The following is an 18,691-nucleotide window of genomic DNA, read 5'->3' on the forward strand; positions in this document are numbered from 1 at the left end:
CGCCTAGCTCTCAGAATCTTTCTTTCCCTCAAACTAAGCCAACATCTGGAAGACACATGGAGGAAGATCATTAAATTATCTTTTTTTTTTTTTTTCATAATCAGGAAAAGGAGAATAAGCAAGAAATGCTCTCACAGAATTTTTCTCAGGCTCAGGCTCTCAATCTTCCCAATCTAAGAACAATATTTTTCTTTCATTTAAATTTCAACCAAAAAATCACATGGTTAGAAAAATAATAACCCCCTGCCTGCCGCACACCTCACTATACTGACTCCTGCTCTCCAGGGGCAACCATTATTACCCATGTCCACTTATGTTTCTTTTGATGATTCTTTCCATATCTCTAGAAGACATGCTGATACTACTACTCCTTGATGTATCAGATCTAGACATTATCTCACTGAATCTCTTCCATGATAGGCAAGAATTTATCTCACACAATGATCCCTCCCTTCTACCTTCATAATTTTGATGGGTAAATCGTTACTTTCAGCTCCTCTACTGCACTGGTTCTCAAACTTTAGCTACTTCAGAATCACCCAATCAACTTGTTAAAACATATATTGCTGGGGCCCACCCCATTAATTTCTGATTCAGCATGTTTGGGGTGGGCTCAAGAATTTTCATTTCTCACAAGATCCCAAGAGAGAAGAATGCTGCTGGTTGAGGGAGCACACTTAAAGAAGCATTGTTCTACTGGTGACCTCTGCAATTTTAAGTAATAAATAGCTATTTCTTGTTTCATTAAGTTTTGCAATATCTCTTGGCTCACCAGTTTAAAAAATTAAGATATTAAAAGAACTTCTGTTTTTCTGATTTTACCTTTATACAGTCAAATGTAATGACATTTACACTGTATGCTATCACTATAGTTCTAATTTTGACTTGATTGTAAATACCGAAAAACAGTGGTAATGTTACTATGGCTACATGATTATTGCTCATAGTTGAGCCCTGCCATTATTACATATCCTCCTCTACAGTTGCAAAGTTAATATCTAGGAATACTCAAATTCTACTTGACAATTATTGATACTTTCTAGATTTTTTTATTTCTTATGCTCTTATATTTGCTCAAAATTCCACCACATTTCAAGAGTTGGTATGTTATGTTAACATTTTCATTGTCTCAAAAAGTTTTTTGATTTCCCCTTTAATTTCTTCATTGACCCATTGGTCATTCAGAATCATATTATTTAATTTCCATATATTTGTGAATTTTCCAAAGTCCCTCCTGTTATTGAGTTCTAGTTTTATACCACTGTGGTCAGAAAAGATATTTGACATGATTTCAATATTCTTAAATTCATTAAGACTTGCTTTATGGCCTACTATATGATCTATCCTGGAGAATATTCCATGTGCAATTGAGAAGAATGTATACTCAGCACCTATTGAATGGAATGTTCTCTATATGTTCGCTAGGTCCATTTGGTCTACAGTGTAGCTTAAATCTGATGTTTTCTAATTGACTTTTTTTGCCTGGATGATCTGTCCATTACTGAAAATAGGGTGCAGAAGTTCCCTACTATTATCGTATTGCAGTCTATCTTTCCCTTTATATCTATTTAGATTTGTCTTATATATATTTAGGTGCCCTGATGTTGCGTGCATATATATTTACAACTCTTATGTTCTCTTGCCAAACTGACCTCTTCATCATTATATGATACTTTCTTTGTCCATTTTTACAGTTTTTGACTTAAATTATATTTTATCTAATATAAGTACTCCTACTCTCTTCTGGTTTCCATTGGCATGGAATTTTTTTCATCCCTTTGTTTCAGTTTGTATGTGTCCTTACAATTGAAGTGAGTCTCTTGTAAGCAACATATAGTTGGGGCTTGTTTTGTTCATTATTATTATTTTTGTCCATTCAATCACTCCATGTCTTGATTGGAGGATTTAATACATTAAGATTAAAGGTAATTATTGGTAAGTTCAAGGTAAGGACTCTCTACTGCCATTTTGTTAATTGTTTTCTGGTTGTTCTGTAGATTCTTTGTTCCTTTCTTTGCTTGCTATCTTCCTTTACAGTTAAGTGATTTCATTATGGTTTGGTTTCATTCCTTGGTTTTTATTTTTTGTGTCTCCACTAAAGGTTTTGTTCTTATAGTTACCATAAAGCTTACAAAAAAATCTTATAACTGGTCATTTTCACACATTTTGTTTTAGAGTTGAACCACGATACACAGGATTCCTGATTTACAGTGGTTCAACTTATGATTTTTCAACTTTCCAATGGTGTAAAGGTAATAAACATTCAGTAGAAACCACACTTTAAATTTTAAATTTTGATTGTTTTTCCTGGGCTAGCTATACATGGTAGTATACTCTCTTGTGATGCTGGGCAGTGGCAGTGAGCTGCAGCTCCCAGTCATCTAGACAACCACAAGGGTAAACAACTGATATTTGATATCTTTCTGAAGAATACTATGCCTGTTAAACCATCAATAAATGTCAATACAGTGCCTTCTACCAGTTATTCTTGAGCTTCAACAAAAGAGAGAGAAATTGATGACTATGTCACTGTAGCATTCCCTCGTCTGGCAATTAATTTTAATTCAATGCTTAAAACATTCTTTAGGACCAGTGTGCTTTCAGCTGTGCACGTTAATGGTAAGTATCCACATAACCATTCTGGTTTTTCTTTTTTCGAGTTGGAGTCTCACTCTGTTGCCCAGACTGGAGTGCAGTGGCCGTTCCTGGCCACCGCAGCCTCGACCCGCTGGGCTCTGGCGATCCTTCCACCTCAGCCTTCCAAGTAGCTGGAATTACAGGTGTGTGCTACAACACCCGGCTAATTTTTTGATTTATTGTAGAGATGAGGTCTCACCAAGTTGCCCAGGTGGGTCTCGAACCCATGGGCTCAGGCAATCCACTCACTTCAGCCTCCCAAAGCGTGGGATTACAGGCTGAGCCACCGAGCCCGGCTCACCCTGGTTTTTCACTTTCAGTATAGTATTCAATAAATCATATGAGGCATTTAGCATTTTATTATAAAATAGGCTAATATACATGTGTTAGATGATTTTTGTCCAGTTGTAAGTTAATGTAAGTATTCTGAGTATGTTTAGGGTAAGCTAGGCTAAGCTATGATGTTTGATAGGTTAGGCATATTAAATCCATGTTCAAATTACAATATCTTCAACTTATGATGGGTTTATTGGGATGTAACCCTATCATAAGATGTATCTATATAGGTATTTATCATATTTCTATTTTTCTGGGAGTTTTTGATTGCCTTTTATTCTAAACCATGGGAGAAATATTTTTAATCTGTAGTGTATCCTGAATATTTGCTACTTTCTCACCATTCTGTCTATTGCTGGGATTAATTCTTCTGGAATTCCATTGATCTCCTGTTCTAAGTTGGATCAACTGTTTTTTAGACCTGCTGCACAGTTGTCATCCTGGAATTTCTTGTCATTAGATTTCTGGGAGTTAGTTCCAGGGTTTCCTGTATCCCACATCTTACTTCTTCTAGCTGTTACCCTTGTTTTGCTAGCATGCAAAATACTTTCCTTGGAAGGTTTACTAAGGAAATACACTTTCTGGGTCCGCACTTGTCTGAAAAGCGACTTTATTTTTACCGTGTACTTTGTGGGGCTAAAAACAAAATTCTAATTTTAAAATTGCTTTCCCTCTAGATTGTTGAAGCCCTTATTTCACCACATTCTAGCTTCCAGTTTTGCTAATAGTCTGATAGGCCAGGTGCAGTGGCTCACACTTTTAATCCCAGGGTTTGGGGAGCCTGTTGTAAGAAGACGGCTTGAGCCAGGAGTTTGAGACTAGCCTGGCAACATAGGAAGATCCCATCTCTACAAAAAATATTAGTCCTATCTATTTGGGAGGCAGAAGGATGGCTTGAGGCCCAGAGTTTGAGGTTACAGTGAGCTATGACTGCACCATTACACTCTAGCCTGGGCAACAGAACAAAACCCTGTCTCTAAATTAAAAAAAAAAAAAAGGGTCTAATGAACTACTCACTACTCCGTCTGACTCTCATTGTCTTGGAAGCCAATATATATGCCCCTCTAACACCATTCTTCATTCCTTGTCCCGGGAACATTTAGAATTTTTCTTTCATCTTTTGAGCACTGACAATTTCAAAATAATGTGGCTAGGATAATCTTAGTTTATCTTGCTTGTAACCTGGTGGGCCCTTTAAATAAAAAAATACAGTATCTCTATTATCTCTCATAATTTCTTCTTCATTTTCTCTTTTAACTTCTTCTGATATTATTACTTGGACATAGGACCCTGTGATTTATTCTTCAGCTTTCTTTTCCTTTTATTTGTCTTTTAGCTCTTCTTACTGGGAAATTTCTTACCATTATCTTCTAATCCTTTCACTGAATTTTTGGCACTACAACCATATTTTTAATCTTTAAGAAAACGGACCTTGAACAATTATAATGCTTTAAGAAAGCGATTGGCAGTAGTGGGAAACTGTGGGGAGGGGAGGGGATTAGTAGCTGAGGGAAACTGCTAGGGGAGGGAGGGGCATACCTCATCAACAAGGGTACCTGCATGATCAATGTTTATATACTTAACCCTGAAATCTTTATAATAAAAATTAAAAAAAAAAAATCTTTCCTTGTCTCTGATTCTTTTCCTGAAAAGGGAATTGAAGTTCATCTATTTTCTAAGGGATGAAATTATTCTTAAATCTCCTTGTATTTCCTGCATAGACTTAAAGGTGTTGTGCTTTAAAAAAAAAAGTTTTATAACCTCTTCTATTCCCTAAATCATTTGTTTCCTTATAAGTCAGTTATTCTGTTGGTTTATTTTGGTCTTTCTTTTCATGCACCACATTTTCCTCAATCTTTGGGTTTCCTTGGTTGTCCACTCACATTTCAAAATTAGGTAAAAGAACTGATTAAAACATCTGCAGGCCAGGCGCAGTGGCTCTGCCTGTAATCCCAGCACTTTGGGAGGCTGAGGCAAGAGGATTGCCTGAGCCCGGGGGTTCGAGACCAGCCTGGGCAACTTGGTGAGACTTCATCTCTACAATAAAATCACAAAAACTAGCCTGGCATAGTGGAATGCATCTGTAGTTACAGCAACTTGGAAAGCTGAGGTGGAAGGATCACCTGAGCCCAGCAGGTCAACGTTGCAGTGGCTGTGAGTGTGCCACTGCATTCCAGAGCCTGGGCGACAAAGAGCGAGGCTCTAACTCAAAAAAAAAAATCATGGATGTGTTCGGGTGCCTGGTGAAAGAGAAAGCTAGCTCTTATGTTGGCAACTTCAAATGAGAGAAGCAGCAAGGATTTTCTCTGGGGAACCAGCCCACTCTCACCATCACAAGCAGTTTATTTAACTCTTTATGGAAGATGCCAAGCTGCTGCTATTCTGCACGCCTGAAGCATGTAGAGGTGGGGACAAGAGCGAAAAGTCAACCCTTAACTTGTCTACATACCAACCTTCATATAACACTGACCCTCCCTGACTTTCAGCCCCACATCTCATGCTTGCTGTCTTAGTAACACAAAGCTTCTCCATCCCATGGGTAAACAGGCACCTAGCCCTTCATTGTATAGTTCAAGTTCACTCACTAATACTCTTCCATCTTCTTCACTCACTCCAGCAAATTACTGGAATCTCTCATGAGTTGATGCCCTTTCTCCCACAGTGTCCTTCTCCTTATTCTAATAATCACTGCAGCGGGCTCTAGAAAGGCATAGGCATAAGCATGTGTGCTTGGTCAGCTATCTTGAACCAGGTGTGACCAAGAACAGCATTTTGATACTAATCTGTCCCTGTATGTCTGGCTTTGATCAAGTTGCCTAAATCTAAAAATGTCAGTGAAGCAGTCTAAGACACTCTTCCACTACAGAAGGTACACTTCTGTGCAACTGATAGGTTTGCCAGAATGGGAGTTGGATTCATCGTGGAAAGTAGGCCCAGGCTAGCAAGACACTGAACATAATGAATGTCTACCTCACTGGGTCCATTCAGAGAATGACAGGCACAGAGAACCCTGAAATGATTCCCAGGACCCCAGGTTTGGATCACTTCCATCACAAGCATGGGTAAATTTATCAGGCTAGCAAGATGTCACCTTAGAAAGCAAAGTAATACTAGAACTGGAGACTAATTATTTAGAGGTTATAAATTTATGATTTATTGAGTCCCAGGCTGACCTCTTCCCCCCGCTTCACTAGGGGACATACACTTCAACTTCTCAGTCAAAGCAGAAGTCATCAGCTTCCTGCCCCGCCCCTTCATCTTCTTTTCCTCTTCTCCTTGCCTTCTTCATGCCTCATCATAAGGCCAGTCCCTCCATTCTGCCCATCCACTTAGACATCTATGCCTCCCTATATTTTCTCTTACTGCCCAAGGAACTGGTCTAGCCAACACACAGTTTTTCCTGACCTTCCCCAGGGTCCTGGATCCCGGTGATCTGATGTTGGGTTTTAAGAAAAAATTTGAACAAATTTGGGATTGTGAATTTCTTGCATATTTCCTGCATGGTACTCAGCACTGCACACTTCACAGACAGCTTGGGGCAAATAGGCCAGTGCTGTACACAGAATCAGCTCATAGGTGCACTCCCACCTTGGATGGCCTGCACCCAACATCACTCGAAACCTTCTCCACATCCCAGAATCTGATAAGCCTGGGACAAGATGGACCACCCCCCTATACTTGCTGTGGTGCTCTGGCTTTTAGGGACCCTTGAGTTGGGCATTCTTTTTTGGAGCACAGTGGTGCAATCATGGCTCACTGCAGCCTCCACCTCCTGGGCTCAGGTGATCCTTCTACTATAGCCTCCCAAATAGCTGGGACCACTGGCACTCAACACCTTGCCCAGGATAATTTATTTTTATTTTTTGTAGAGATGAGGTTTTGCTATGTTGCCTAGGCTTGGGTTAGGCATTCTTTAACTCAATCACTAATTTAGCAAGCTCACTGCCCCACCAATGAAACATTCATTGAGCACTTACTATGCACCAGTCTAAGCTCTGGAAACAGTCTAGGAACAAGCTCAGGCGTCAGGTGGCCAGTTTATGACCTCATGATTATAACTTTCTAACAGCTTAAGGATTGTCTGAATGTTTTAAAATCTCACAGTAGTTAGGGGAAACCCCAAAGATCATTCATTTCATTATTTTGCAGATTAGGAAAGGGTGCCCAGAAAGTGGGTGTGCCCCAGTTGTGGCCTCCCGGGTAGCCAGACCCACAGCTCTCTAGACTTATGGACGATTATCTCTGCTGTATGCTCCTGCTTGCTACCTAGGGTCCCAGGTAAGAGTTTGAAGGTTCTGACCTGATTCTTTTGGGCAATCTTTTGTCCCTTTTTCCAGCGGAGAACTGGTGTCAGAGCTGGCAGTTCCCTGTCCTCCTTTCCAGTCACATGCTCGCCGAGGCTGTAGGCTGCTTCAAACACGATTGGACTGATGACATCCTGCACCCTTCGCTGAAACAATAAACAAATGCTACATTAACTACTAATCCCAGCTGACAGTTGCAGAGCATTTCACAGTTTACAAAGCCCTTCCACATGAACTGCCTCATGTGATCATCACAACCACCCTTGTGAGGTAAGAATTTAGTACTTCCATGTTTCAGATGAGGTAACTGAGGCCTAGGGCAGGCAGTATCTTGTCCAAGGTCACTCTGCTGATGAGTGGGGCTTTTCTTCTCTATCTTGCACAGTGCTAAATCAACTTCTCTAAGCATATGGAAGGCATTACTTGACTCATCTTGCAAATATTCTTAGAAGCCAGCCGACAGGCGGGAGAGCATCTGCATTCACCCTGCTAACCCTTTGCATTCATCGTGCTTGGATGATCAAAGCTCTTTTGCATTGAGTTAAAGATGGAGTTTGCATTAGGGCAGGGACCCAAAGACACTGAGGGCCCAGTATCATCCCAGAGTTCATCAACAGAGCCTGAGATGAAAGTCTGATTTCTGGTCCTGTGTTCTTTACTTTGGAACCCAGGAGAAATGGTAGACCAGGGGAATGGTAGATTGACAGTTATGACAGGAGGGAAAGGGAGACAGCAAATACACCCTGGACACCTACATGATCCCAGGCCCTACACCAGGTGTTCTAGGAGAATGAGCAACACATCCACACCCCATAAGCAAAGGCTTGTTATCCTCCTTTGTACAGAGAAGGTAAGGAAGGTGTGAGGTTCAGTTCCCCAGGGAATGCAGCTGGTAAGGATGCCCAGTCACAACTGTTCACCCCGGAGGGACCCTTTGGCCCTTCAGCACATAGTGTCACTGCCTCCTGGGAACTCTGGGCCCCCAAAATCTTGCAAGTTAGAACTAGAGGCAGAGATAAAGCTCATAGGTAGCCCTGCATTCTGAACACGCATGCTTTACAGGGAGGGCTGCTCCAGGGGCTTCCCAGTAGAACAGGGCTAATCTGAGAAGTGGCACAGGAAGGTGACACAGACAGCCAAGTCCCTGGGGAGAGACAGGAGTGTGGGGGCAACAGGGCAGTGGGAGTGGCCCTGTCGGTCAGTGAGAAGTGAAGCTGGGTGGGCAGACAGAGGCCAACCTCAGGGCCATGAGCACAGAGCTGAGGACTTCATACTATTCTGTATGTGAAGCTTGGGGCAGAGTACTGCTGTGTCCAAGGTGGTAGAAAGTTCTACAAGCCCCAAGAAGCACACAGGAAGGATTTTGCTTCCATTCCCTCTCAACACCCGATCCCCCTTCCCAGAGACAGATATGCCTGCCAGGTCTCTTAGGTCTCTATGAAATCAAAGCACATAGAGCAAGAGGCAGCCCATCCCATGCTGCACTTTGCTTTCCTCATTTAGCGTGTATTTTCGGGATGATCCATGTCAGGACCACCTCCCTTTTAATGACACATGGCATGTCATCGTGTGGATGCCCTCACTGAGCAATGTCGGGGCTCGAAGCTATTTTAACAAGTGAAGGGTGGCAGCCCATCCACAAACTGTAGCAGCATTCTCCAAGATGGGTCTTGTGAACCTCTGTTCCCTGGGGATGGGGTAGATAAAAGAGTCTGCAATTAAATAAGTCAGGGAGACACCAAGTTAAGTAGAATCAAAGAAGATCTTATCCTGTCTTTGTTTCTGTTTTAATGCTATCGCCTTGGAGAAGCCGGTGGCAGTGGTCTCAAGTTTACAGAGCCATAGAACCCTGTGCTTCCTTGGGGCTCCCCGGGGCATGGGTCGTGAACAGAACATACTCAGGGACCCTGGAGGGCAGGTCAGAAATCTCTTGCACAGCCCAGGAGAGGAGAGGGTGAGCCGAGGTGGGGTGGCGTGGAAGGGGGAGGCAGATATGGCAGCTGAGCTGAGAGGCACAGGGGACCGGGCAAAGGGACACAGATGATGATGGGGGTGGAAGCCTGAGTGACTGACAGATGATTTATATTTGTGTTCAGAAAAATTCAGCTGGGAATAGAATCAATCGTTCAGCATAAATAAAATACAGGCCCTCTCCAGGGGAGGGATAGGGGAGGGATGGGGGAGGCTTTGGACAAACCATTTCCAGAAAATCCTCTTGAATTTCAGATTTTAGGAACAGACCTTTGATACCCACGTCCTTTTGGGGCGCAAAGCACACACCTGGGATCCAGATCCTCCCAGCCTACTGACTCTCTAACCAGAACTTAAAGACTTTCATGAATGCAATCTTAATGTGTTGACAAATGCATTCTTAGTGTTTCTTTAAGGTTGACTAGCTTAAGGTTTTGCATTTAAATCCTTCATGCTGAAATAAGTCAGTTGTTATGTTGTCACTCTTAGGGGAGAAGGTGAAGATGGGGGTGTGGAGGCAGAAGTAACTTAACATTTCCCGCATACCAAATGTGTTCCAGAGACTGGGCCAAGCTTTTCACAGACATTACCTTACTTAATCCTCACAACACCTGAGTTGGCTGGCCAATTACTGCCCCCATTTTATAGACAAGGGAACAGAGGCGCAGGAGTTCTAACAAACTGCTCTCCATCCCAAAGCTAGCAAGTGGAACCAGAAGCAAAATGACATAAAGTGCTATTTAAAAACCATCCCAACTGCTTAGGTTCTGGCATCTTCCTTAAAAATTGTATGAACCTGTTTTAATTAAGACGTTTGAAAAGCAGCTTCTTATTACCTGCCCCAATAGCTCTGAGGCTTGGGTGGAGGCAGGCGAGGTGCAACGAAACAGGCCAGCATCCCCGAGTGACAGCTCCTCCTTCCCACACTGTGCTTGTCTTATCTGAGCTACAAAGGAAAAGTAGCAGAATCATTTAGCGGTTTCCTTTTCATTTGTGGAAGCACAGCTTCCCAGAGCTCAGTGCTCCATAGGGCAGAGAAGGAGGCTGAGGGCACTGGCACATTTTACTGCTTTTTAAAAAAATTACCCCTACAAACCAAGGCTTCCAAAGTTGAAGTTTCTAAAGTTCTAAAGCTTCTAATAAAGTTTCTTATTCTGACAGACTGAAAGGCAGGGATCTACCTTTTCCTGCTAAATATCTACAGTGTTCTTTGAACATGAAGGAGCTTCCCCCTGTAGGAGAACACCCAGACTGGTGGCAGATTTCACAGCAGCTGAGGTTTTATGGGGAACTTAACATATGTTCCATTTGAAATTTATTGGGTGCTTACTTTATGCCAGGCAATGTGCGGGGCCCCAGGGAAACTGACATGAAAGACCCTCGGGGAATAATTAGTCTTAAGGGAAACAGGCAAGCAATGACAATGCACTACAACATATACTAGGACAGAAGAGGCTATGGGGGTACCAAGGAAGACATCTGATTCAGGCTGAGGACTAGCAGGCTTCCCAGACTAGATGACCTTGGGCTGAGTCAAAAGACAGAAGGACATTAGCCAGAAAGCAGGTGCGAGGCATGGCTGGGATAGCCATGTGGAGGGGGAAGGGAGTGTCCAGTGAACTATGCTGATTCCCAAGGGTGGGAAGTCAAGTTGGTGGGGAGGAGCAGGGATAGAGAAGGCTCATGCAGAAACCAGATCTCAGAAGGGCTTGCAGGTTGAGTCAACTTCATCCTAAAAGCTAGGGAGAGCTGGGGGGCGAGGAGTAACGATGCTAGAGGCTATGATATTAAAAAATTCCTCTTGCTGCTTGGATTGATAGGGGCAAGGCAGCCAGCATGGAGGCAAGTGAGACTCTGTTTTAGAAAGATCCCTCTAGCTGTAGAATGGAAATGGATTGATGGGTGTTGAACTTGGGAGAAGCTGGCTAGGTGGGAGGCTGCCACAGGAGTCTGAGGGAAAGACAGTAAGGGCCTGCACCAGGACCCAGCAGTGGCGATGGAGAAAAGGAGATCCTATCTACCTGGCCAAAGGAAGGTATATGCATTACTATGTGGGAGAAATTCCAGGTGACTTGATTCCCACACTCACTCTATAACCCTATGTAAGCTAGACCTGAGCACCTTGGCACCCATCCAGCCACATGACTTATAAACCTATCTCATCAGATTTCTGGGAAGATGGCGGTGTAGTCAGTCAGACTGTACGAGTCTCTCTGTGTGTGAGTGATTGTATGGACAATTCTGCATGTGTTTCTGTGAGTAAGTGGGAGTGTGAGAGGCAGACTGAGTGGGGACTCGAAAGCAAGTAGCCAGGGGTCTCCTGATGAAGCCGCTGATGCTGCAGCTGCTTTGCTTGGACCCTAGTGCTTCCTGAAACATAGAAGCTGAGTGTCATTTTCTAAAATCAGCACAGCTTTTCCAAGGAACTGCTGGAGCAATAGTGATTGCTGACCCCACCACCACAGCACCAAGCTGAACACTGGCAGTGAGGGCTGCAGAGGGAGCACAGCGAGGGAACCTGAGGCAGAGTCCCAAGGAAGCAACGGAAAGAGGCCACCCTGAGCCTAAACTGGGTTCCAGAGCCTTGCCACGAGGTTCCGAGATCCAGAGACTGTGTTAACTGCTAGGGAAAGAGCTATCAATCCTATCTCCGGCAGGAACAACAGCTGGCAGAGAAATAGTAGACAGGAACAACAGCTGGCAGAGAAACAGTAGACACTCTAATGCCTAAAGAAGTACTCTAGGGTGGCCTCTGTGAAATAGCAGAACTGCATCTTGAGAGGAGGCACAGATCTCTGTGTTGCATTGGGGCTGCTCTTTGGGACCTCAGAAGTACACAAGCCCTGGTGGGTAACAGCAGATGCGGAATCCCAGACCATCCATCCTCTGCCCTGAGCCAGCTGCTGGGCAATAGGTACAGACAGTGGAACTGACTGAGAAGGAGGCTGGTGAGTGCCCAGCTGACTCCCTCCCACCCTGAGCAACAAGCCAGAGATTGGGAAGGCAGGGCAGAAACAGGTGGCCCCATTCCCCTAACGTGAAATGGATTCCCTGGGAGCAGTGACCACACTGGGAGAGGAAAGAAAGGGGTGAGATCCAGAAAGATACTGTGTCAAGTTATTTCAGCTCCCTTCCCTCACATGGGTGTGATCCAGCCACCAACTGGAGGCAATAGGGGGTGTAGATTCTAACATCTTAAGTTCCAGCAGTGAAGAGGGAACCCTCAGTAACAGACCTGCAGTCGCAGAACCTATCACAAGAGGGAGCCCCCCTCTCAAAGAGACATACTAAAGCTGAGAACTCTTTATCAATGGTTTTTTTTTGGGGGGGGGGGAATGGTTTGTTTGTTTACCTTGTTCGGTTGCTTTGTTTGTTGATTGGTTTTCTCTTTTCTTTCCTCCTACTTTTCTCTTAGTTCTCTCTGTGTGTTTCTTTTTCTTTTTTCTTCTTTCTCTCTCTCCTTTCCCTTTTTTCTCTCCTTCTTCCCTCTTTTTTTCCCTCTTATACACTGTTTTGTACTCAGAGGCATGCAAGCATACCCTTGTAAGGTTATATTGTGTCAAGATGGAGGGCAAGTCCCACCTGGCCTGTTCACCAGATAGCAAACATTATGACCTGCCAATAGGTTCCAAATCCTTGCAGTCCCTCCCCCATTCTTTAGTAAGTGCTCAAAATTGTATAGAGACAGCACAACGCCCCAACCCCAGCCCTACTTAATAAGTGAACCAACCTAGAGCTCTGAATCAAGTAAGGACAAGAGGTAGAACAAATATCAGAAGTGACTGCTTCTCCGTTTTCCACTGAGCATGGAATTAAAGAGAAAGATAACAGAACTGCTACAAATGAAGGAATACCAATGAAACGCCACTGGTAACCATCAAAACCCCAGCAAAGAGTCAGTGCTAGAAAGAACAGCTACTGGGGCACAAACAATGGCTATCTCTGAGAACAGTACCCAGAAGGTACTTATGGAGATCAGAAAATCATTGGATAGAATGAATAAAAATCAAGGGCTAAAACTAAATAAAACTGCAATGGAGCTGGATAGACTCAAGAAAGTATACTTAGAAATAACAGAAAAGGCCAGGTATGGTGGCTCAAGCCTGTAATCCCAGAACTTTGGGAGGCTGAGGCAAGAGGGATTACCTGAGCCTGTAGGTTTGAGACCAGCCTGAGCAACAAGGTGAGACCTCGTCACCACAATAAAAAAATCAAAAAATTAGCCAGGCGTGGTAGCACATGCCTGTAGTTCCAGCTACTTGGAAGGCTGAGGCAGAAGGATGGTTAGAGCCCAGCAGGTTGATGCTGGGGTGGCCATGAGTGTGCCATTGCACTCCAACCTTGGTGACAGAGTAAGAGTCCAACTCAAAAAAAATTTGACAGAAATAGAGAATTCCATCCAAGAAATAAATAACAAACTGACAAACATGGGAAGCAGAATTGACCAAGCAAACAGAAAGAATCTCAGAGCTAGAAGATCAAAATATGAAGTTAACCCAATCTACTAAAAATATAGAAAAAAACTTAAGAAGAGAGAAGAAACTCTCCAAGAGATGTGCAATTTTATCAAGAAACCAAACTTACAACTGATCAGAATACCTGAAATAGAAAGAGAAGTGGAAAACACCCTAAAATAAGCATTCCATGAGGTCATTCAAGAAAACTTCCCTAATCTAGCCAGAGAGATGACTATACAAGCGCAAGAGATTCAGAGAACACCTGCAAGACATCTTATGAGTAGACCAACCCCTTGAAACATAGTAATTCACTTACACGAAGTATATAAAAGAAAAAATCCTAAAGGCAGCATGGGAAAAAGGTCAAACTACCTATCAGGGAAGACCAACCATAATTGCTGGAGACTTATCTTCAGAAACACTCCAGGCCAGAAGGAATCAGACCCCAATCTTTAACGTCTTCAAAGATCAACAACTTCAACCAGGAATTTCCTACCCAGCCAAGCTAAGCTTCAGTCCTGATGGAGTATTAAAATCTTTCCCAGACATCCAATCCCTAAGATAATATGCTGCTTCCAGACCAGTTCACAGGAGACACTTAAAAAGGTGCTGTGCACAGAATAAAAAAGAAACAAAAGAAAGACTATATACTTCACAAGATCACAAACACTGAAGCAGCAGAACACACAGCATACCTGCAAAAATGAAAAAAACACACATATATGAACACAAAAGCTAAACAAAAACAAAACAGTTTTATAAGAGCATTATGACAAGGAAAACTCTCACATTTCAATAATCAGTCCAAATGTGAATGGACTAAAATACATCACCAAAAAGACATAGAATGGCAAACTGGATTAAACACACACACACACACACACAAAACCCAGTAATTTGTTGCCTCCAGGAAACTCATCTCACCATAAAGGATGCCCACACACTCAAAATTAGAGGATGGAAAACAAACTTTCAGATGAATGGATCACAAAAGAGGGCAGAAATTGTTATCTTAAGATCAGACCAAAAACAATTTAAGCTATCAAAAATTTTAAAAGATACAAAAGGACACTACATAATGATAAAACGTTCAACCCATCAACAAGAAGTAGTCACCCTAAATATATATGCACCCAACACATGAGCACCAGTTTTTATAAAGCAGCTACTAAGTAAACTAAAAAAGATATTGACTCTAACACTATCATAGCTGGGGACTTAAATACCCCACTAACAACCCTGGATAGATCATCAAGGCAAAAAATCAACAAAGAGATCTGGAACCTCAACTTGATGCTTGACCAAATTGACTTAATAGATACCTACAGAACATTCCACTCAACAACCACAGAATATACCTTCTACTTATCACCACGTGGAACATACTCCAAGATTGACCACATCCTTGACCATAAATCAAGCATAAACAAATTTCACAAGATGGAAACACTGCATGTACCTTCTCAGACCACAGTGGAATAAAAATAAATATCATCAACAAAATTCACCCCAAATCCACCAAGACATGGACACTAAACAGCATGATGCTGTACAACTACTGGGTCAACACTGAAATCAAAAGATTCCTGGAAACAAATGAAAATGAAGAAACATCTTACCGAAACTCTGGGATGCCATGAAATCAATACTAAGAGGGGAATTTATAGCTCTATGAATACACATCAAAAAAATAGAAAGAGAACAAGTTAACAGCCTAATAAATTAGCTAAGGGAGCTGGCAAGGCAAGACCACCAAAACCTTAACTTCACCAGAAGAATCCAGATCACCAAAGTAAAAGCCCAAATACGAGACATAGAAGACAAAACTATCACAGAAAAAAAAAAAAAAAAAAATCAATGAAACAAAAAGTTGTTTGAAAGAATAAACAAGATTGATGGACCCCAAGACAGAATGACCAAGAAAAAGAGAGAAAAAACCCAAATAAACACAATCAGAAACACAAAAGATCAAGTCACAACAGACCCTGAAGAAATACAAAAGACTACCTGAGATTACTATGCAACCTGTGTGGAAACAAACTAAATAACCTAAATGAAATAGAGGACTTTCTGACATCACACAACTTCCCAAGGTTGAAACAAGAAGAAACTGAGATCCTAAATAGACCAATAACAATCCAGGAAATTGGCTCCATCATTAAAAAAAGTACCCCCAAAAAAAGCCCTGTACCAGATGGATTTCCAGCAGAATTCTACAAAACATACAAGGAAGAGCTGATAACAATCCTATTGAAAGTATTACAAGCAATCAAGAAAAACAGAACTCTCCCCAAATGATTTTATGAAACTAACATCACACTGATACTCAAACCAGGTAAAGATCTAACACAGAAAAAGAACTACGGCCAATATCCCTGATAAACATAAATGCAAAAATTCTTAAGATTCCAGCAAATCGGATCCAACAACATATCTCAAAAATCATCCACCATGACCAAGTAGGCTTCATTCCTGGGATGCAGGTCTGGTTCAATAACAGCAAGACCATAAATGCAATTAAATACATCAACAGATGCAAAAAGAACCATATGATTATATCATTAGATGCAGAAAAAGCTTTCAATAAAAACCAGCATCCCTTCTTGATAAAAACCCTTGAACACCTAGGTACTGAGGGAACACACCTCAAAATAGTAAGAGTTATCTAAGATAAACCCACAGTCAACATATTGCTAAATGGACAGAAATTGGAAGCGTTTCCCTTAAAACCGGAACAAGACAAGGCTGTCCTGTTCAATATAGTGTTGGAAGTCCTAGCTAGAGCAATTAGACAAAAGAAGGAAATCAGGGTTATCCAAATAGGAAATGAGGAAGTCAGGTTATCCCTCTTTGTTGATGCTATGATCCTATACCTTGAAAATCAAAAAGAATCTGTCAAAATGCCTCCTGGCATTGATAAAGGAGTTAGGCAAAGAGTCAGGGTACAAAATAAACATGCAAAAACAGTCGCATTCTTAGATACTACCAATAAACAGGCAGAGAACAAAATAAAAAACACAATCCCATTCATAATAGCCAAAAAAAGAAAGAAAAAAAGAGAAAGACAGACAGACCTTGGCATCTTCCTAACCAGAGAAGTGAAAGACCTTTATAATAAAACTACAAAGCACTGCTCAAAGAAATCAAAGAAGACACAAACAAATGGAAAAACATTCCATGCTCACGGATTGGAAGAATCAACATTGTTAAGAAGTCTTTCTTTCCCAAAGCAATCCAAAGATTCAGTGCAATACCCATTAAGTTACCAACATCATTCTTCTCAGACCTGGAAACAACAATACAGAAATTCACATGGAAACGTAAATGACCACAAATAGCCAAAACAATCCTTAGCAAAAGAAAAAAATGGAGGTGTCACACTTCCAGACTTTAAACTTTATTATAAAGCTATACAATAATCAAAGCAGCCTGGTATTAGTATAAGAACAGGCATATAGGCCAATGGAACAGGACAAAGATTCCGGAAGTAAAACTTCAATTTCTCAACCAACTCATCTTCAACAAAGTCTCCAACAACAACCACCGGGGAGAGGAGAACCTATTCAGTAAAGGATGCTGTAAAAACTGGCTAACCACATGCAGAAGAATGAAACAGGACTCCTACCTGTCACTATACACAAAAATCAACTCCAAATGGATCAAAGAACGTAAAACCTCAAACTATAAGAATCTAGAAAATGCAAGAGACACCCTTATAGAAGTCAGAATAGGCAACCTATTCCTGAACAAAACTCCAAAAGCCCATGCCATAAGAGATAAGAAAGACAAGTGGGACCTCATCAAACTGAAAAGCTTCTGCAAAGCAAAAGAAACCATCAAGAGAGCAGGAAGACAGCCCACTGAATGGGAAAAAATATTTGCCCAACTGCATATCTGACAAAGGTCTAACATTCAGGATCTACAAGGAACTCAAACAGGCCAAAAAGAAAAAAACAAACAGCCCCATTAAAAAGTGGGCTAAAGACATGAATAAACACTTCCCAAAAGAAAACATATGAGCAGCCAACAGATCCATAAAAAAATGCTCAGCCTCACTAATCAACAGAGAAATGCAAATCAAAACCACACTGTGATACCACCTAACTCCAGTAAGGATGGCCACTATTAACAACAACAACAACAAAACAGGTGCTGGCGAGGATGCAGAGAAAAGGGAAGGCTTCTACACTGTTGGTGGGAATGCAAACTAGTTCGACTTCCATGGAAAACAGTGTGGCGATTCCTAAAAGAACTAAACATTTACCTTCTTTATGACCCAGCAATCCCCCTTCTGGGAATACACCCGGAGGAACTAACATCACTCTACAAAAAAGAAACCTGTGCATGTGTGTTTATTGCAGCACTATTCACAGTAGCAAAAACATGGAAACAACCGTGCTGTCCATCAAAACTGGATTGGATTTTTAAAATGTGGTACATGTACACGATGGAATATTAAGCAGCCATAAAGAAAGACAAAAGTATGGACTTCGCAGCAGCTTGGATGGTTAGAGTCCATAATACTCAGTGATCTATCGCAGAAACAAAGAACTGAGTACCACATGTTCTCACTCATAAGCAGACCCTGAACATTTACCATAATAGTATAAGAAATGGATTGGCAGTAGCCAGAAACTGCCAGGGGAGAGGGGAGACACATGACATCAATAAGGATACCTGATCTCAAACCAGGCAAAGTGAGACCAAAGGGAGGCCCAACCTTTACCTGTACAATGTATGAAGACCACTTGTATACCTAATCCTGAACTGTACCCTACGACTTTAAAATTATTAAGAAAAAAAAAGAAAACCCTACGTCATCGCTGCTCGTCTCCACCAAAAAAAAAAAAAGAAGAAGAAGAAGAAGAAGGGTTTTTCCTCTTCCTTAGCTAACCAGCAGCTACAGGGGTAAATGACATGAAAACAGGAAGGGCTGGCCTTACTTTAAATTTGCAAATAACACAGAAGGTCAGCAAATAAGCAGTT

General features: G+C 41.8%; 1 protein-coding gene across 1 annotated transcript in view; it reads right to left on the minus strand.

Moving 5' to 3' along the window:
- LOC103256188 (integrin alpha-9-like) overlaps positions 1-18,691 on the minus strand; it is a 199,028-nt gene that overhangs the window by 162,405 nt on the left and 17,932 nt on the right. Inside the window, exons 3-4 of the mRNA XM_021710451.1 lie at positions 10,085-10,194; positions 7,274-7,423 (exon numbers count right to left, since the gene is read on the minus strand). Of these exons, the coding sequence (XP_021566126.1) occupies positions 7,274-7,423; positions 10,085-10,194 (260 nt within the window). The remainder of the gene's footprint in view (positions 1-7,273; positions 7,424-10,084; positions 10,195-18,691) is intronic.

This window comes from Carlito syrichta, unplaced genomic scaffold (assembly GCF_000164805.1).
Source record: "Carlito syrichta isolate Samal-C Ts95f unplaced genomic scaffold, Tarsius_syrichta-2.0.1 Scaffold289019, whole genome shotgun sequence".
Taxonomy (NCBI): domain Eukaryota; kingdom Metazoa; phylum Chordata; class Mammalia; order Primates; family Tarsiidae; genus Carlito; species Carlito syrichta.